This window comes from Hippichthys cyanospilos, chromosome 11 (genome assembly GCF_059441005.1).
Source record: "Hippichthys cyanospilos isolate Australia breed blue-spotted pipefish chromosome 11, RoL_Hcya_1.0, whole genome shotgun sequence".
Lineage (NCBI taxonomy): Eukaryota > Metazoa > Chordata > Actinopteri > Syngnathiformes > Syngnathidae > Hippichthys > Hippichthys cyanospilos.
Window position 1 is genome coordinate 1,518,676 of NC_142379.1, and position 21,781 is coordinate 1,540,456.

The 21,781-nt window shown below is 43.3% G+C and overlaps 1 protein-coding gene across 1 annotated transcript in view; it reads left to right on the plus strand.

Moving 5' to 3' along the window:
- Positions 1-21,781, plus strand: part of LOC148415398 (FRAS1-related extracellular matrix protein 2-like) — a 74,278-nt gene that overhangs the window by 22,347 nt on the left and 30,150 nt on the right. Inside the window, exons 3-6 of the mRNA XM_088428172.1 lie at positions 8,848-8,994; positions 13,523-13,753; positions 17,446-17,571; positions 18,544-18,795. Of these exons, the coding sequence (XP_088284298.1) occupies positions 8,848-8,994; positions 13,523-13,753; positions 17,446-17,571; positions 18,544-18,795 (756 nt within the window). The remainder of the gene's footprint in view (positions 1-8,847; positions 8,995-13,522; positions 13,754-17,445; positions 17,572-18,543; positions 18,796-21,781) is intronic.

Genomic DNA, 21,781 nt, shown 5'->3' on the forward strand with positions numbered 1-21,781 from the left:
CCAAGAAGTTTGCCGAGTTTTATTTTGCGCCGGCTCTACGAGAAGACAAACGAGGCCGTTCGGAGGCAGCGCCAGGACGGGTTGACCTTTCTTTACAATCGCCCCCGTACAGTATTTCCTTTGCCTTTAAAGTCTCCCGGGACGCACATAAAGGAGGCCCGTTTGAAATAAGAGCCTTGGGAATTTCCTCGAGATGGCTGTACTCAGTCAAGGGCTTCAACTTTGTGATCCCTGTAAGAACAAAAAAACACACAGGCACTATGACAATCTAGTGCTGGAGGATGGAAGTATGTGATGTGTTTTCACAAAACCAGGTGTGCGTCTCCATATATGACAATTGAGATATGAACGAATTTCAGCAATCAAGGCTGACTGTTTAACCACATTGTAATTACACAAATGAAGGAAAATCTTAAGTGTATAGAAAGTGCTGTACATATTGTAATATTGCGCATTATATGTGTGACTTAAAGACCTGGAGTCAGGCGGTCGTGTGATGTCACAAAGTCGACGCTCGAACGATCCATGAAGTCACGCGGGCGGAAGATATCGCAAAAATCACTAGCATGTATTCTTTATCTTCTGGATCCCCCCTTAACCCTAACCCTCCCCCAAGATTAATGCATGGGGGAGGGGTCACCATTCAAGGCCTAACTGTCCTTATGTTTTTACACAGTTTTTGATGTTTTCATTCCAAAAACAGTGCTGCATAATGGTTACATTATTCATATCAAAACACACTATTCGCTTTTAGCCCAAATAAAATGGATCTATCCCCCACAGCGCTTTGACATCTTTAGTTGTGAATGGCAGTGAATGAGTTAACAAACATTCCCAAATTCCATATCTGTCATCTCCCCAACCAGCTTTATATTTTCAGCCCCGTGGATATCGGCTCGCCTTTCCTTATAAGGCTACTCTGCACGTTTTGACTTGAGCAGCTTATTTTTCCGCCCTGTCAAGCGCTTGATCCGCTTCGGCGTCTGGCTGCGTTCACGCCCACAACGGCACAAAAACGCCATTTTTTTACGTGCCGCGTAAAAAATACCAAAGCTCGGTCTAGCTTGCCCCTGCGCAGACTTCACTGGCCACGCAAATTGAGCCTCCTATCGCGCTTCTCATGTACACAGAGGTCGGCGGGCGCACCTCACATGTTCGTCTGAAAGATGGGGGGGGGGGGGGGGGGGGGCTCCTGCGACTGAGGGCCGGACGCTGGAAAAGGGGCTTTAGACTGTGTGAAATGATTGTAAATCTTTTCCACTCCCCTCTCATTAGCGCTCATACAAGGCTCAAGGTGATTAGAGCGTATAGCTCACTCTCGCTCCGTAGTTTTTTTTTTCCCTTCCACAGGATTATCTTCCGCCCCTCCACCTTAATTGGACTGCTGAAAGGCATGCGCGCCCAGTCCGCCGCTTTATTGAATCAAAACACTACGCCCAAATATAACCTAGGCCCGGATTAGCCGCGCTTGCTATGGATTGTATTTAAATGGGAATTTCGACTCGCTCTTATGACCAATTAAGTCTCCTGGCAACTCTTCGTGATGAAACGAGACAAAAATGTAGTTGACCCACACACACTTTCTCCTCTGCTGTTTTCAGAGCATTCAGAAAGTCAAACAGTTCTAATTCTGATAATAAAAAGGATGATAAATCGGCTAGAATCCCTAGCAAAATGGACATGCTCATAATTTGGTCTCATTTCCATTTTTCGGAAGGTCCACAAAGCAAAATGGCCGACTTCCTGTTCTGGTTCTAGCGTAGGTTCTTTCAACTTATTTGAGAATTGTATTTCGTTCGACAAGATGGTGTGAATTGGGGAAACGGGTGGCTCTGGCATAGTCTATCTAAAAATAAAAAAATATCCCAAAACATCACATATATATATATATATATATATATATATATATATATATATATATATATATATATATATATATATATATGTATATATATATATATATATATATATATATATATATATATATATATATATATATATATATATATATATATATATGTATATATATGTATATATAGATGTCAAGTCAAAATGGATCTTTGGCGTCTATAATCGTCAATGGCAGCGAATGAGTTGTAGTAATGAGTAATCAAAATTGTACTTAGCATATAAAACGGTTTATAAATGAGCCCCCCCCCCCCCCACCCCCCCACCCCACACACTCATCCTTGTTGCAAACGTCCGTGAGAACGAGCCGACATCAGAGTTTGAAGTCAGAGTCATGTGACTACCTGCTCGGGAATGGGAGGGATCACAACATGGACGTCGTTTGCCAGCCAGCAATTACAAGCCATTTGCCAAGTCAACAAAAACAACCCGCCCGGTCGCCGGCGTGTTTACACTCATCCATCAGCGCCGCGCTCGGCTATTCATCGCATGTCACGGAAAATTGAAGCATGCGAACGCCATTTGAACATTCAGTATTTTTAGACCTATTGTGTCTGTTGGGGCACGTCCCAATTTATCCGGGCCGCCGGAGCGTCTGCCCCGGCTCAAGCGCGAGACCCGAGGTCCGCCGAGGATGCTCGCCCCCGACCGTATAAGGAGTGTCTCCAAAGTGGGAGGGGGAAGGGGGGGCACGGCGTTGGCATGGCCCCGGACCCCGCATTCCTTGGCCCGCTCTCTAAAGGATTGTGTCGCTCGTCATCCGCCCACTGTGTTAGTGCCACGGAGTTCACGCTCTGCACTTTTGTGCTCCGCACTTTCAACATCAAGGCGCACTAAGGCTAAGGTGAGGAGGAACACGCAGCGCTGTGCAAATGACTTTCTTGTTTTTGGACTCCTCTCACAATGCCGTTCATTCATCTTTTGCCACTAGTTCAAAAAAATGGCTAAATAATAGCTGTTGGATAAATATATAACACAAACACATACACACACACACACACACACACATATATATATATATATATATATATATATATATATATATATATATATATATGCCTTCAACATGCCTGCACCAACATCATTTTAACAATTTTAATCATTTTAACTTTTTAGAAAACTGCACCAACACAACAGTAACACACCTGTATGTGTTTACTAGAGGAGTGCCCCCGGTGGTGAGTAAAATAGCAGTTCAAGCTCAAAATCAATAATTGTACAGCGTCTTATTCTGGCTGCTTTCCACAGGGAGATTGCACGCTGGTGGCCAATAAAATAAACTGCAGATACTGGACTTAACTACGCTGCAGGTTCCAACATTAGATATTTACGAAGAAAGATGGTACATGGAAGTTGTTTAAATTGTTTTTATTTTTTGGAAAATCACAGAACACACCTGCACGTTTAGAAATAAGAGCAGCACTAACATATGTTCAACACGCTCGAATTGTTAGAATACTGCCCCAACACAACAGTAACGTGGGTGATTGTGTGAACTAGTGGAGAGTGCTCCCTGGTAGCGAGTAAAATAGCAGTTCAAACTCAAATTTAATAATTCCAGTAGTGCCTTCTTCAATCTGGCATTGTTTACCTGGAGATAGCCCCCTAGTGGCACTTGGGTATAAGCCACAGGGTTCAAAGCATGACAAAAAAGTGTAGTCTGAAATTTACAGTATTTTTTTTCCAGATTTTTTTTTCTAAGAGTGCCATTTGGAAGATCCTTGTGAATCAAAAGTTACGAGCGCGGCTTTTATAGGACCCTCGCTTGCGCGCAAATATTCCAAAAGAGAAACGAATGTACCCGATGTGAGGCGTAAAGATTTGCATTAACGGCAGGTGAGCTCATGCGGGTTTTGCCGCAGCCGACGCTCCAAATGCAAATATGCGTGAAAGCGCCGGTGAAAGATTAACGATTTGCCGGACGGGGAGGCCCTTTCAACTCAACCGCACTTCTTATCTTAATTTGAGAGAAAGCCGGAGGAGTGAAGCCTCTAACCCCCACCCCCCATTCACCGAAATCCCAAGGACACTGCAACCTTAACTCAAAAGTTAATGTTTGCTCATCAACTCAGTAAACTTGTAACGTGAACGTTTTGCTACAAAAAAATGAACTGAATGCTTTTTAATGCCGTGACAGCAACAGTTTATTTTCTTTTCAAATTAAGAGCAAATTAAGTGCAACATGAAGAAACACTGGTAAATTGTGTTGGAGTGGCACCTTTGCAAAGCATTATATGCTTGAGTTTGTTTGTTTGTTTTGTTGTTGTTTTATACCAGAGGTGTCCAAACTACGGCCCGGGGGCCATTTGTGGCCCAACAACGACATTTTAGTACCCAACGGCATGTATGAAAAATAATTTGTCAAATTTGGAGCTCATGTGTATACACCACCATTTGCCACTAGATTGCAGCAATACAGTTGTGCTATATTTTTCATATATCTATTTTTTGGGGGTGTTATTATTTTTATTTTTTTTCTGGGGTGTGGGTAAATATTTTTGCCAAAACATTCGGCGGTGAGTGCCTGAATAACGTGCTTCCAATTCATCTCAATGGTGAAAGTTTGATTTGCTATCAGAGTGATTTGAGTTGCCACCGTGATGTTGGACTAAATTAAACTTGTAAGTCAATGTTCCACCCGATGAGAAAAAGCAGTCAAAGAGCAATCCATTTCCATCATTGTATTTCATGGACTTTATTGGCTTAGCCGGCTATTTGCGACGTGCTCACATTTTGCTAATGCGAGCTCTTCTATTTGATCAAAGTGGCCTTAAAAAAGCCTCGTAAAAAAAAAAAAAAAAAAAAAGGTCTTTCCTGACTTCCTTAAGCCGCGCCTGCATTTATCCTTGTGTGAAGTTCCTCAAAGTGTGTGAAATCGGACTTTCTCCATATTTCCATTACCTCTTCACGACTCAGCGATCTAATCTGTCGCCTTTTACTGGTGGCTTGTCCTGCTAACGTTAATCCTCAGGGGTTGGGTTGGAGGGGGTCGTCATACTCGGGTCACCTGTTTTGGGGGTTGCGTAACACTCAGGCAGCCCACAAGTGACTTCAAGTGAACTGTTTTCATAATAGGGCGCACCGCGTTATAAGGCACATAGAATAGAAGCTACACGAGTGACTGGAACTATGCTAAAGTGAATCAAAACAAAACAATCAAATGTCAGTCAAACTTTACTACAGAACTTTCTGCACTATAAGGAGCACCAATTCTAATGTTTTGAATGTATATAGGGCGCGCCGCATTTTAAGGCGCATAGAATAGAAGCTACAATAGTGGCTGCGGTTGCATTTTGCATCCTCTAGGTGGAGCTATGGTAAAAGAAATGCCACCAAAACAATCACATAAGTCAGTTAAACTTTATTAATAGACAATCATAAATGAAGAATAAAGATTTGTGGAAAGTCAAAGTCAAAGTTTGCTTTATTGTCAATTCTACCACATGTGCAAATGGCCTATTCTAAAACCCTTTTCACATACAGGGGCACGCCGCATTATAAGGTGCATAGAATATAAGAAATACAATTCTGAAAATAAAGTCAGAAAACACATCTTTTCACAATAAAAGCTCTTTTTCTCCATTTTGTCCAAGACGACACAAATGACCCACTTTCAAATTGTGATTCCAAAAAAATGAAATAAGGTAGACTCTGACTTTCTTTTTCTAGGTAAAGAATGGAATCGGATGTTTCATCTGGTCGCCTCGATGCCTCCATATTCTGACGATACAATATTCCGTCGGCCTTGAAATATGCGTCAAACTGCTGGAAAGTCACATTTCGGACTTTTTTCTCGGAATCGTGACTTTATTCGTCGAATTTCTAAATTCTCATTCGATTGGGCTAAGTTTCTTCTCGGAATGAACCGAACCAAATAAACGGAGAATTTCAAGCGCCGATTCCGGAAGTCCGCATTGGCGGAAGGCGGATAAACGTCAAAAGAGTCGGGGGTAAGAGGCGCGCGGGAGGACGGGTGCGAGCGATTGAACAAGGATGAATATGCAGCCGACGAAGCGCGCCGTTCATAATGGCTGTCATTTGATGGCTGGCTGGCCACGGAAAATAGCTATTAAGACCCAGAATGGAGAAAAGGCAGCTCTTTACAATATGATTATTCTTCGATCCCGCCGCGACTCGAGTTTTTTGGCGCGCTTTGACATCGGCGGTTGCTAAGCGCAAAGACGACGTGTCAAGGACTCCATTATTCTCCGTTTTTAGGGAGGAGAACGCCATTGGCGGATGAGTCAAAGCAGTCACGTATTTGTGGATAATTCGCAAGAGAGATGGGAGCACGTGGACCCGCGCCTCGTGTCCTCGCGGGCCTTTCGGACAAATTCGTCCCCCGCGTCTTTATTTGCACGATGGAGCATGAGGGCGTGGCCCGTTGGTTTCAACATTCGCCATCGATCGCGGGACAAAACGTCCGACTCGCTTGGGATGTTTGCAATGATTTTTTTAGGGCGCCATCTCATTTCAAGTTGAATCAAACTGAGCTATTTTTCCACAACATTAAGCTTAGTCTTAAGCTTTGAGGTTGGGCTCGTTGATTATTGATGAGAAAATATCTGCAGGTAGAAAAGGTGATTCGTGGTTTCTGATCGGAATGACTGCATTGATTTTAATGAATGAATCATATTTTTGGGGGCTCAAAATCCAGAAATCTTGCCAAAGTATTGCAATGTGGATACATGTGAATATATATTTGCGACCTTGTTAGTTTTTGTATCTCGTTTGCTCTTTCCGGGCGAACGCAACAAGCAATCTACTGAATACCATGCCGTCAATCCATGTACTTTTACTAGCTCTGATCGGCTGGATTTTTGGCACATTGCTAACGTGCGTGCCACACTGAGCGCGCGGAGAGTACACAGAGAGCGGAGAGGCGGATGTTGAGCGGGTGAGGGAGGGCTATTGTGAGCAAGCAGTGAGAGATTTGGAAGCGAGCAAAAAGTTCTTCTGTGCTGAAAATCCATCCTTGCTCAATATATTTTTCTGTGCTCAAAATCCATAGTGTCTTTTTGTTGGCGCATGTGCAGGGATTTTTTTTCCCCAGACATACCCTCTCTTTGGGGCATGGGCAAAGATATCTATCTATCTATCTATCTATCTATCTATCTATCTATCTATCTATCTATCTATCTATCTATCTATCTATCTATCTATCTATCTATCTATCTATCTATCTATCTATCTATCTGTCTGTCTGTCTGTCTGTCTGTCTGTCTGTCTGTCTGTCTGTCTATCTCTATCAAGATCGAGTATTAACAGGCTGTTAGATCTATCTATCTATCTATCTATCTATCTATCTATCTATCTATCTATCTATCTATCTATCTATCTATCTATCTATCTATCTATCTATCTATCTATCTATCTATCTATCTATCTATCTATCTATCTGTCTGTCTGTCTGTCTATCTATCTCTATCAAGATCGAGTATTAACAGGCTGTTAGATCTATCTATCTATCTATCTATCTATCTATCTATCCATCCATCCATCCATCCATCCATCCATCCATCCATCCATCCATCCATCCATCCATCCATCCATCCCACACCATTTTCAGTTTATTTTGCGAGAATCCCATGGCTGTTGTAAGCTCGTTCATTAGAGCTTACTGCGTTAATTGTATTTGGATGTCACGAGATAGTCACGGCTTGCCGAGCGCGTTTCCCTCAGGGGATTGGTGGAAATGATTTAGAAACCTGTCTACGGTGCATTTGCCCTTTTTCTGCTATTACGTTTTTTTCTGCTATTTTTCTTTTTTCTGAGGCGCACGGGTCAAAAGGAAAGCAATGGGAGTTGCTCGCACTCCTCTAAAGAGGCTTCACAGCTAATAGAGCACTCGATGTCAGCATCTTGAGCATCCGCGCCGGGAGAGGAAATGGAAGCAGTTGCAAGGTGGCGGATTTACTGAGCGGAACATCCAGGTCGTGCTCGGGATGAGGCTGGAGAACCCCAGTCATGCCGAACACAAACAGCGCCAATCCACTCGACCTCGCAAGGTTTTTTTTTTTTCCCCCTTCGCACTCTTCCCCAAGCTGCCAGACGTCTGGCAGTACATTAGCGCCCCGATCGTCACCATTCCCTCAACCCTCCCCGGCTTTCCGCCGAGTGCGGCCGTCGACTTTTAGGAAGCAATCATTCCGGCTGCCTACCGGAGCTCGACACGTAAAAACATAAAAATGTCTTCCTTTTTTTTTCTTTTCGCTGATGTAACACTTCACCTGGTCTGAGAAGTAACCGCAGGGCGTCCGGGTCGAGTCTTTGAAAGCGGCTTCAAAAGACCGGGATGAATGGAGGCGGTTGAGACGGGAAACCCGCACCTTTTTATCTTAATTAGAAGCAAAGCGGTGGGATCCAAAGAATTGAGCGTAAGGCTCGGCCGCCCTTCATACCTCCCGCGTGCGCTCAAAGGCTCGCGCAGTAGTGTTTTTCAAAAGCCTTTTACCACGGGAGGCTTCCTCCGACCTCCCAAAAACTTCCATCTTAGCTTTAGTCAAGACTTTAAATTCCCCGTGGCTGCGAGTACGAGGGCCGAGGACCCCAAGCGTTGGTCCGTACGGCCGTCCCAGAAATAATGAACTTGCCTGTGAGAACGTTTGTCTTTTGCCTCCATCTTCAGACCTTCTTGAGTAATTATATCATTTCAGTTCATTCCAAGCTGGATTTTGATTTCTTCAGATGACACCTCTACCTCGCGGGGCAATGACAACGTCAATTGAACAATACGCCACTGCAGTTTCCGTGTTTAGAACCGCCCGGCAGCTCCCGGTGTTCTCGTAACTTCCTCTCGACGTTTGTGTTTCAAAAGCGATCAGTACAAACAGCGATTGCGTCCCTTGAGTTACGCTCCCTGTGAAAGGTCGTCCGAAGACCGGGCGCCGCGAGCCGCTAAGGTTGCTAACGTTTGTCATGTGTTCCCTTGCTCCGCAGGTGGCAACAAACTGAGGAAGCAGCAATTCCGTCTCAACTGGGCCTGGATCTCGCTGGAGAAGAGACACTACGTGGTGGACGAGGAGCTCAGGTTCTTGGAGGTGGTGCTCAAACGGCGAGGGTACCTGGGGGAGACCTCGTTTGTCAGTAAGTCAAAACAATGGATGTGTAGAAAATGTCAGCCTTTGTAATGATGGATGGATTTGACTTATTTTTATATATCTATTTTAGATAGTCCCGATTTTTTATTATTATTTTCATTAGTGTTTGCAAACTGAATTCCCTCTAAACAAATACGGTAATTGAAAGCTCCCGTGAGACGAAAAGTCCATTTTTCTTTTCAAATCGATAGCAAATTAACTGGAACAAGAAGCAGGGCAGGAACAGGAAACACTTCGTATGGCCCCAAACTAAACCTAAGTTTAAAGTGTGTGTATATATATATATAGTTTGCAGCAACAGTAAGAAACAGATGAAGCTTTAACTCCTATCTACCAGCCACGGTTTTCTCTCTAGATGCTTAATAGCGCCGGGTGGAGAGATCACCTGCATTTGAATGAGCAGTGAGCAATTTAGTAGCCGGAAATAAACAAACAGCGTGCAGCCACTGTTGGGCTTGTTTTTCTTTTGCTGTCGCTCTAAAGCCAAGGTGTCATTAAATGAGTTCATGCTAAAGGTTAGCTCTCTTGGCATCATTAAGCGCCTCCCTCAAGATTTGATCACGAATGCAACGTCTCAAATTGCAACATCATGCAAATTTCTGACCTTTGTTCAGCTTGCCTCACCCCGCCATTCCGTCGTCGTTTGAAGTTTATATTATTGTGTAGTTATTGTTATTCTGTTGCGGTTTATGCTGGACTACTGAATATAATCAGCAATCCTTAAAATTCAAAATAAAGGGAACATAACAATCCGTCAGGCAATTTGGACCGGAGTTCCTCAGAGCAGACCTTTCGGTCCTCTAATTTTCTATTCATAAAAATTTGGAATTTCCTCCACCTTATCCTTATCGCAAGAAAATGTATTTTTTTATTATTTATTTATACTTATAGTTAGTTATATTTATAGTTAGTTTTCTAAGGTGTGAATGCATACACACACACATATATATATATATATATATATATATATATATATATATATATATATATATATATATATATATATATATATATATATATATATATATATATATATATATATTTGGAATGCAGCTGACAGTAAGGTGTGAATCCAGAGGTGTGAAATTGAAATGGCTCATTTGTAATAGCTTCTGAGGAAAAAAAATAAAAAGGAATGATACAACTAAAAAGGCAGCGTGATGATCCCCGTGTGATAGCCCCACAAATTAAAGCTAAACAAGGATGAGCATACAAAGAACGTGGGCGGAAAATCTAATTGTTGTGATTATCAGGAGTATGGCTTGCTGTTGTTATAAATGGAACAGATTCCACTTGCAACGTTTTGTATTCTAAACACGCTGCATTCACAAGCAAGAAATTGACTAAAATATTGAAACCATCGTTCTTCAGCATGCAGACCTTGAATCTTAATTCATTACTTTTATCTCTGGTTAGAACAATAGTTCTCAAACGGAACAATTTGGAACGGAGTTCCTCAGGGCAGAACTATAAATCCTCTAATCTTTGCAAAAAATATTAATAATCTTGTAATCTTCTCATTTTTATAGCAAAAACAACTATTGAGAATGGTTGAGATGAGAATGAAAATAGTTATGGTTAGTTTTCAAATCTTGGAATGTTCATTTTTTAAAATTATTTTGTTTTGTTATTGTATTGTTATTCTAATTTGGACTATTCTGGATTATCACGCATAATCAGTAAATCTGTAGAGTAGAAAAATAAATAAATAAAGAGAAGCAGTAAACACCCATTCAAAATAACAATCTGACAGACAATTTAGAGCGGAGTTCCTCAGAGCAGAACGTTGGGTCCTCTACTTTTCTTAAAAAAAACAACAACAACAAAAAAACATGACCTCTCTTTGTTGTTGTCGCAAAACCTAAATCGAGAATTGGCTATATCTTTGCAGCAAACCTGGCGAACAAACTCACTGGGGGCCAACAGTTTTGTCTTCCGTCTTCACATGCCGTCAGCGGACCGCGCCCTTAATATTTTTGCCGTCCATATGGCGCACGAGCCCTTTGCGGCGCCGAGCTCTCGTCAGATCAATGAAGATCCGACGAGAACAAGCGAGAACAATAAAGCCGCCGCGCGCTGATGGAGAGTTTGCCGACGTTGAAATCGGATAAGTCGGAGCAATTTTGTCCTTACAAGCCCCTGAGCTGCCGTACAACCTTTTATGTTGGACATTGCTCACTAGATTGAGCGCCGCCTCACGTTACCCCCGAGTGTGATTGGCCCTAAAGAAAATAACATATTTCTCAAACAAAAGGTCAAACATTTGCAGACCCGACCAAATCATCCAGCGTTTTCACGTTGAACTTTCTTTTTACCGCTTGTGCAAACACGCCGCCTCGGACGATAATTGCCCTCATCATTTTATCTGCTAATTAGCAGAGGCGGGCACTTTGTCAGCACCGACAGACCCCCGGTTTGCGGATGAACCGACAAATGACGGGAATTCTAGAAAAAAAAACGGCGAATTAAAATGTCGGAATTGCGTTATAGACCAGCGCCTGACGAATGGTGGACCGGATGGGCGTGGTTCTGTTGAATGTAGGACCGTCAAAAATATGTACGTTTCCCACCTCTGCTAATTAGCCTGCCGGGCTTCGAATCAAGCGGTGCGATTTTTGAAAGGCGGGCTGCCATTTGAGTGCAGCTAGCATCGAGTCACCGCTAAACTTTTGGGATGAATCCTTTCTCCTTGCCAAGTCCCCGAGCTCCTCGGGGGGGATTCTGAGGTGGACCATCTTATCTCAGGTTGGCTATGCCGGAGCCTCTTTTTCTCCTGTCTCTACTTACATATCAAAGTCCTCGCTTTCATTTCAAAGAGCAGGTGAATAAATCAGTTATAGTCCCCCCCCCCCCAAAAAAAAAAAGTCAAACGCATGCATTTTCTGTGTGCAGCCTGAGAGTCTTTCTTCTACAAGTGGAATTATTCAACGTTTTTCTTCTGCTGACACTTTTTTGGAGGCCTGAACACCAATGGTCCATAATCACTTACAGCGGGGCTTCTCATTTATTTGTCCAAACCCCCCAGGGAAGAGAAAACATAACTATTACATTTAGACGATGAATAAGACAATTAGATATTATATTTGTATAAATATCCATAAAACTGTATCATTTTTAAACATTCACACATTAATTGAAGCCCAGTAATGGTTGACTTTTGACGTCTATAGCCGTCAACGGCAGTGAATGAGTAAACAAAATGAAACAAAAAAAAAAAACAGCGCTAGCTGTAGCGATTTGCTTGGCGGCCGAGCTAATTGGCCTTGGGTGGGCGGCCATGTTTACGGCCAAAGCCCGTGTTGTGCGCTCACTTTGAAAAGACAATGAAGTGTCCGCGTGACATTTTACGGGCCTTGGCGCTCCCTCCGCCGCCGTCACAGCGACAGTCAAACGGCCGGCACGCCAAAGGTCAAACGCGAGCTCCGGACTGAGAAGACAGATAATTGGCTTCACATGGACCATAACCGTCCCACGCGGCGACTTGGGACTTGAAGATGGGATCGACTTGGCGGCGCTGGCGCTCGCCGCCTGTATTGATGACTTTGTTTATGACGGGAGCTGAGAAGGCATTTTTATATGACAAATATATTTTACTTTCGGTTGTAGTCAACAACGCAGACGGCACAATCTGTTATCGGCGCCAACAACAACAACACCAGAACTTTCGGCTATTGGTAGGGAAACAAAACTCAAAAACGCATTTGTGTTTTCCACCCATAAAGTCCACCAGAGAGCCGATCAGCAGGAAGGATTTTAGCCCGCATCCTAAATCGCCTGTGAGAGGCTAACTTTGTAACGTAAATAAGGCGCATCGAGAGTTGCGCTGAAGTTGCAAAACAACTTATTCTTAATGGGAGAGCATCACACATGCAAAGGGGGTCATTTCCTAAAGAAATTGCATGGGGGTTTCTGAGATGTGTTTTTTTTTGGTGTGGGTGTGGGAGAATTTTGTGTGTTCAATTTTGTCAAAGTCTGACCGTGCACCTTATAACCTGGTGCGCTTTATACAACACATAAAACGCGAGTTTTCGTTTTTGGAGGGACTTATAATACGGTGCGCCTTATATATGAAAACATTTTTTTTAAAGGCCATTCATTGAAGGCGTGCAGAAAATGTGATAACAAAAAAGGCAAACAACATCATCATAATGCATTTTAGCAAGATGTTGCTTCATGTTCCAATGAGTTTGTTTTTCATTTGAAAAGAAAAGTGCACTGTTCCTGTCACTGCATTAAAAAGCAGTCATTTAGATTTGGGCTTACCTGCAGATATCCAGATATCTCACATACCTTCCAGAGCGCCTTCATCCCATATATGGACTCATCCTATGGAGTTTGAAAAATATGTCATTTTCCTATCCATACATTTGTATGTAAAGATGAATTCAGAAATTGAATCAGAAGATATACCGCTTAGAAAGGCCACCATTTGAGGAGCATTTAAAAAAAACTGCTCTACCCACATTTGGTTTGTCAGTACGGTAAGAGCTGTTTGTGTGTGTTTTTCCACAAAGGCATCGGCACCAAGGACGGAACGGCGCTCAAGGACAAAGATTTCCGCGGCAAAGCTCAGAAGCAGGTGCAGTTCAACCCCGGTCAGACCGCCGCCACCTGGAAGGTCCGCATCCTGCCAGATAGCCAGTACGAGGTGTCGGAGACCTTCCAGATTGTCCTCTCCGAGCCTGTCATGGCCGTCCTTGAATTCCCTGAAGTCGCCAACGTGGACATCGTAGACCCCGCCGACGGTCAGTTGCTAAGGAGCGAGAATTGTTTTGTTTAGCGCAGCTCCATCGAGTAAATACATAATGCAAGCCCTGTCACTGCTTTAGCTTCTATTCTATGCCCCTTATAATCCAGGGCACATTATTCAGGTGATACTAATTGATAATAATTGATTTAAACAGTCTTTTACTGTAGCCGAGAAGTATTTTTTCCCATTCCTAAGATAGTACTTTCCACAAATCATTTTTATTCTTAATTTCTGATTGAAAAGTTTGATTGACTTATCTGATTGTTTTGATTTGATTCCCGCTAGCGCAGCTCCATCTCGTGGCAGCATAACGCAAGCGCAGCCGTGCCTGTAGCTTCTGTTCTATGCGCCTTATAATGCGGTATGTCCTTTATGTAAAAAAAGTGTTAGAGATGTGCCTTATAATGCCGTGCGCCTTATAGTGTGGAAAATACGGTGCATATTGGATGTACACTATATTTTTTTTCCTGCGACTTATTTTAACATGGTGATAATCCAAGGATGTACGTTTATTGTGCGGATGTTCCTCATGAAGTAGCAGCTTTTAGCAGTGCAATTGAGGATATTCATCCTGAAGTGGAGTTGTACGGCAGAGCCATTTCCAACCACTTAGCGCTTAAGTGTTTCAGGTCAAGTGCAGCGTGCGGAGGTGGGATGACCTCGCCGCTTACAATCGTAGCATGTATACGCCGTCCGTTGAATGCACCGAACGACTTGGGAACCAGCAGCAATTACACACTACGGTGCGTGTGGCTTCTCGGGGGGGGGACAATAGGATTTTAAGGAAAGTATGGGATAGAGACTAAGTAGAAAAGTCATCAAAGTGGGCGAGCACTCAAGGAGCACCCTGACTTTGGCCAAGGACTTTAGCTTAAGCTTCCAAAAAACTGGGATTAACTTTGAAAACTCTTCCATCCGGCTAGTTGGGGACACGAGGATTATCAAAAGGAACCAAGTAGTATTGTATAGGAGGGTCCCGATCTGAAGTTGATGTTGGATATCGGGCCGATATTAGCCCAAAAAAGAGGGTGTCGGATGATATTGTCAACATCCAAAATCTGCAATATTATATTGGATCTATATCAGTTTTGGAGACAACCTGAGGCTGCAATATATGGGGACACCCCTAGTGTTGTAGTCTTGGTCTCGAGACCACTTTTAAAGGGTCAGTTCAGTTCAGCCCATGTCGGGTTCATTCACTGCCATTCAAAAATGGAAATATTGTCATTTTGAACATATTGAAAAGCCGATGTTTTGATCTCGTCTCGGTTTTGAGCGCCAAAACTCGTGGTCTTGTCTCGGTCTCAAACTCCAGAAGTCTTGAATCTGTCTCGTTCTCCATCTCCAAGAGTCTTGTTCTTGTCTCAATCTCGACCTCCAAAAGTATTGCTCTTGTCTTGGTCCTGACCTCCAAAGGTTTTGGTCTTGTCTTGGCCTTCATCTCCAAAGTTCTTAGTCTTGCCTCAATCTTGACACTTTCCAGTCTCAAAGTCTCGTTCTTGGCGTGGTCTAGACTTACAATCCTACTCCTACTTTGAACCTTCCTGCAGGTTCCCACGGACATAAATCGCTCTCGCCAATCTCCAACTTTGACTCCCGTGAGTCCGTTTTGCTTCAAGTTGGCTGCGTTCACTCCCACAACGGCGCAAACCTCTATTTCGAACTGAGCCCATCTATGAAAACCTTCCATTTGGAATGTCGGAGTACTGTCGAAAAAAAACACACCCGCATTAAAAAAAATAACGTAATCGGGCCACATTATGGCCATGAGGAGGTGCAGATAAGCGACGGCGCTTTCGCATGTGAAACAGTCACGGAATAAATATGGGTGAGATGCGCCAACAACAAGTGAACAGAGCTTCTGTAAACACTTCCGCCGCCGATGCTGAGATGGGGGAAAAGTGCAGCGCATAAATATGGATGCGCTAGTCACCGGGGACTTTGCTGACTGGAAAAGGCGTGATTCGCTGTCAACAATTTATGCAAATGAGCATGTTTAGTTGCTGGTTTGTCTTGCGCAACATGGAGTCTCCGGTGGACAATCGCCACGCAACGCGGCAACGCGGCTCGCTTGTCAGCTTTGAATTTTTGGGCCGTGTTTTGGCAGCTCAAGGAAGGGAAAAAGCAAAGTCTTTCTCGTGCGCCTTGAGGTGCTGTTTGTTGTCAAGTTCACGATGACTGAAGCCCGCACCAAAAGGAAGCAAAGCCGCAATCGAGAGAAGTCATCCTTGTGATTGACGTGCATAGTTAAAGACGAAATATGCGTTTTTTTGTTTGTTTTGTTTTTAACCAGCTTTCTAATTAGAAGTCTCTGTCGAGCTTTTGTCAAACGCGATAAAGAAATGGCAACAGTTGACACTGTTATGCAAGCCTTGCGGAGCTCCGCCCATTTTGAGGGGGCGGGTCCTGTCTCATGAAAACTGCTTTTGTTGCCGTGACGACCAAAGAGCAAAAAGATTCGCTTCAGGGGGCTACTACTTCTTAAAGCGAAGATATTTGAGTCGAAAAGTGCTTGTAAAAATTATTTAAAATATTAATAATTATGGTTGACCTGATACCGATTATCGTATCGGGCCAATACTTTATTTCAAGGTGTAGGTATGCATGCTCTTAGTGTAGTTTTACATCTCTAAAATATTGTACATAGCATGCTTATAAACATGAAAATGAATCATATTTGTAGGAGCTCTTGTTAAAATATTTTTGGGGATCGTTTTTCTTTTTAAATGAATAATTCATCTATCGTTTTCAAGCGCAATCTTTGTTTTGATATACTTTGCTTGGTAGGCAAATAATCTGCAAATAATTGATGCCCATCATAAATGCCTTGATAATTGAAAATGATCAAATAAATAAAGATAGATCGATAGATAAAAATACCGATAAATATATATATATATATATATATATATATATATATATATATATATATATATATATATATATATATATATATATATATATAAAATGATATGAGTTGTTCAAAGTAATGCTAAAATAAATAAATATTACACAAAAACGAATAATAAAAGGGTAAATATATAAATAAATATTTTTTTAAGAAGTAGTTATAATAAATAATTAAACAAGATCGTCAAGAATGGTTAGCTTCAAGTAGAATACAGCCCAAGAACAAAGAATCGCACAAATAAATAATGAGAATAAATCAGTAAATAAATACTAAGCAAAAATAGTTTACAGAATAAAACATGTGTTCATTTCACTCCAAGCTAACAATTGCAAAACCTGAGAAACAAACACACCCAGTTTCAGAGGTCTCATTATTTCCAGAGCTTTGGAGTCTGCATAAAAATTGTATGTAAAAAAAATTCTGATATGCATGTCTTCCACTGCACAGTAAAAGAAAAAAAAAAAAAATCAGCGTTAATCCTTTAGTGCTCTCTGGACATTTGGGACTGCACCAGCTCCATATTAAAAGTGCAAGTTTGTAACTACAATGAAATTGAATGAAGAAGTAGTCCTTTTCCTCTCATGCTGGGAGCGCAATATGGAAGTAAATGTTCTGGTCGGCAGAACGGCCACGGGTGCGTGAACCCCGCGTTTTGCATTTAAATGATTTTTGCCGCCGCTAATAGTTCATTGCACTTCTCATTGGCTTCATGGCGCTTGGAGCAAATAGATCAAGGGCGACTTGAGTTTCATTCTGCGCCCCCTCCCCCTCCTCAGAGTCCACCGTCTTCATCCCGGAGGCCGCGTACAACATCGAGGAAGACGTCGGCGAGCTGATGGTGCCGGTGAGGCGCAGCGGCGACGTGGGCCGGGAGCTCATGGTTCTCTGCTTCACGCAGCAAGGTAAAAGAAATTGTGGGCTGGAGGGACTTTTGCTCAGATGGATTTTTTTGCAATGCAAATGTGTGTGGGGGTTTTCCTAGTAGTTTTCAAAAGGAATGCGAGCTACGGTTTGGACCTGTGGCATTCTGCAAAGATTCCTTGCTAAAGAAAGAAAAACTGGGTCATTGTTCTACTAAAAGTCCATTGCAAAATGAAAAGTGGGTCCATATCTCCTGTCAGCTTCGCTCAATCCAAAACATTCATTGAACAACGCACAAGGAAGGAAGACAAGGGACTTTTGATTGGCTTCTTTCTGTTTTTGCAATGCAAACGCGTATTTTTCCCTAGTAGTATTCCAAAGGAATACAAGCTACAATTTAGACTTGAAGTATTCTGCGAAGGTTCCTTGCTAAAGAACTGAAAACTGGCTCATTGTTATAACTAAAAGTCCACTGCTACAGTGGTTCTGAAAAGATGTACAGCTGTCTGTTTTGCTCTACCTTAACATTTTTTTTCTTAGTAGTATTCAAAATGAATACAAGCTACAATTTGGACTTGTGGCATTCTGCAAAAGTTCCTTTCTTGCTAAAGAATTGAACACTGGGTCATTGTTCTATTAAAAGACCACTACTACAGGGGTTCTGAAAACGGGGTACATGTACCCTGTCAGGTTCGGTCAACTGAGCACATTTAATAAACACAAGGAAGGAAAGACGAGACTTTTGATTGGGTTTTGTTTTTGTGCTATTTTTCTTAGTAGTACAGTTATTTTGTGAACCCCCTATGCGTATATACATATATACATATGCACTCCTAAAAGACATGTGATTGGCTCCTGGCGCTACAATTGACCAATAAGGTTGGCCAGGAGCCAATCATGTCTTGTAGGAGTGCCCATAAAAAATATATATATATATATATATATATATATATATATATATATAAATTTGTGCCAAGGGTGACATGTATTTGCGGTGTGTCGACCGCCCCCAGCGTCGGCCACGGGCACGGTGCCCACCACGGTGCTGTCCTACTCGGACTACATCTCGCGGCCGGAGGACCACCACAGCGTGCTGCGCTTCGACAAGGGCGAGGTGGAGAAGCCGTGCCGCGTGGTCATCATCGACGACTCGCTGTACGAGGCCGAGGAGAGCTTCAACGTCACCCTCGGCGTGCCCATGGGGGGTCGCCTGGGCGCCCGCTTCCCCAGCGCCAGGATAACGATCGTGCCTGACATGGATGACGGTAAGACCGCGAAAATTCAAACGAGCGAAAAGGCTGGTTAACGGTGCTTTGGTATCGCTACGTACGGATCTCGCTCGCAAACGAATCGCTGTGTGAACGGACGTCATTTCCCGTTAGTTAACGAGTCAATGATTGACCGTACGTCATTTCCCGTTTGTTAACGAGTCAATGTTCGAACGTACGTCAATTCCCATCCGCGAACGAGTCAGTGGGTGAATATACGTGGTTTCCGTGTTTACGAACAAACCGGCGGGTGAACGTACGTCATTTCCCATTCGTGAACTAGTCAGCGAGTCAACATACATCGTTCCCCAATTGAGTGGACGTACGTCATTTCCCGTTTGTTAACGAGTCAATGATCGAACGTACGTCACTTCCCATCCGCGAACGAGCCAGTGGGGGAATATACGTGGTTTCCGTGTTTGCGAACAAATCGGCGGGTGAACGTACGTCATTTCCCGTTCGCGTACCGTTTCCCCGTTTGTGAACGGCAAATGATCAAAAGTACGACGATTGCCATTTAAGAGCAAGTCGTTTCTAGAATACGTCATTTCATTAAGCAGTCAGTGTTTGAACGTAAGTCATTTCATTGACGTATTCCAAAGTCAAAGCAAAGGTTTTGGAAAGATGATATTGTCATCATTAATCTGCTTTTACAAAGGGCTAAGTAAACAAGACAATATTTATATGTTGTGTGATCGATTAATCGATCATAAGAAACAACTACGGATTAATTTTGATGAGATTAGTTGTCAAACAATCAATTCATCGTTGCACCTCTGCGCTAATACAACGCTTTGTTAGTGTTTGAGTTTGTACTAGCTGATTCAAACAGTTATACTTGATATTTATCCAGTACTACTTTTTTTTATGTTAACATAATTGGATTTATTGGATGGACCCCGTCTCCATGCACACGCGCCTTTAAAATACTGTTAATATTTGATATGTTTATTTCAGACTGACGTAGCTTGTTTCAAGTGGAAAAATATCATCAAAAATATATTCAGATCATATTTCGTTAAACAGTTTTTTGGGGACGCTGGCAGTTTGAGTTGTTGGGGCCACATTGGGGATTTAGATGTAGATGAAAAACAAATCGTTTCAAGTAAAAAGCAGCAAAATGGAGCTGAGGGTTTAGCGTAAGGCTAACGTTTGTTGCTGTTGATTGCAATTCCGCGGCTCCTGATTGCAATCAGATGCAAAAAAACGCTCCCTGCCCGGCAAAACCTCTGGCGCGGAAAGCCCCGTAACGGCTGTTATGACGCCCGACCAGAGCCGGGCGGCGTTGCGGGAAGGCGGCTAACTCCGTATTCAAGCCGCCACCTGCGGCACGGAGCGCCCGTCTCGCTTACCTAACGGGCTTCAGACGGCGTAACAGGTTCCCATGGAAGTCCGGCTTCAAGTGGATTTGTTTGACCTACTTCAAGTCGCGAGGAGGAGGCGGGCTACGTGAGCGGAATGCGCCGTCCGCCGCCGTAACCTGAGCCACGGGCGTTGAAGGCGCCGGCCTCTCGGGACAGCTGTCGGAACGCCGCTAAAGCTCTTTAATGGGATGTGCGGCGCGGCTCCGTTTCGGCCGGTCCGACTTGATTGAGCGTGTCTCCGGGTAACACCGGGGAGACGTTATTCATTTTTCTTGTCGTTATTTATTGCTTTGTTTGTACCCTTGTTTTTTTTTTTTTCATGGCGCTTAAAAACAGCACAATCGCTTAATGGAATTGAAAACCCTGTCTCGCTGGGCGATAAGCCTCGTTATTGGTTTTGGACTCACTTTTATATATATATATAGTATATTTTTTTGTGGACTGTAGGCCGCACCGGACTATAAGCCGCACATGGTAATTTCTTTTTAAATACGTTTTTTAAAATTGCCTGATTACAGCAATGTCATGCTTTCGACACAGACCGAACCTGCCTGCACGTTTAGAAGTAAAAGCAGCACCAACATATTTTGTACACACTCAGATAGTTAGAATACCGAACCAACACAACAGTAAATGCCTGATTGCAATTCCCAGTGAAGCGTTAACCCTTGTGCTTGTTTTTGTCCCTTTTCGGGTCCTTTTTGTCCACGTCATTCTCACTGTATTCCACCAAAGGCATGGCGCATTCCTGGTAGCGTGATAACTAAGTGGCATGTTGAAATTTGACATGTTTTCAACATCCGGGTGTAATTTCAGCTGCTTCCTGTCTTCTTTCGACGCTTTCCTTTTGATGTGAAATGCCTTTGATGTGACGCACAAAATATAGGACAAAAGAATGCACAGGGGTTAAGAAAACACATGATACCGGCGGTGCCAGAAATCCGGGGCCGCAATTTGTGCGCGAGCCAACCGTCTCGCTAACTTTTCGCATTCAGAGCGTCTCGCTTATTCCCACTAACTAGCACACCTTCACCCACCGCGAGGGTGTAATTAAAACCTGATTTGTTTGGCGCTGATACCGTGGCTCGGGAACTGAGATTAGCGGCTTCCAGGGAAGTTTCCGCTGCTGTGAAAGATGGCGGCGCTTTTTTTTTTTTCCCGCGGGAAAACAAAGTGCCAAATGAACAAAGGGATCTGGCGACGCCCGGAGCCCGTCAGTCGGAATATAATTGTCATCGGGGCGCTGATTTGCGACGTCGCCTCCGCGACAAAACAAAACTGGGATGCCTGCGCTCTGATTGTGAGGCGTCGCAGTCACGCCGCTTTGTTTTAAAAACTCCAAGCCGCCCGTTTGCGTTTCTCAAAGCCTCCGACTTTCCTCTGGGCGCGGTATAGACTGCGCACATTTGGTTGGGACGGGGATTAAAGAAGCCCCGCGGATCATTATGGCTCTCCCGGGGTAATCCGCGCATTGGATCCGAGGAGGCACAAGGACACTGTGAAGTGTGGAGACAAAGGAAGTCAAAGGGAGAATTCTGCATTTCAACACGAGGGAGACATCCACGTAGATCCCAAGTGCGAGAAAGGGCGCAAAAGGACGAAGGGAGCGCATACAAAAG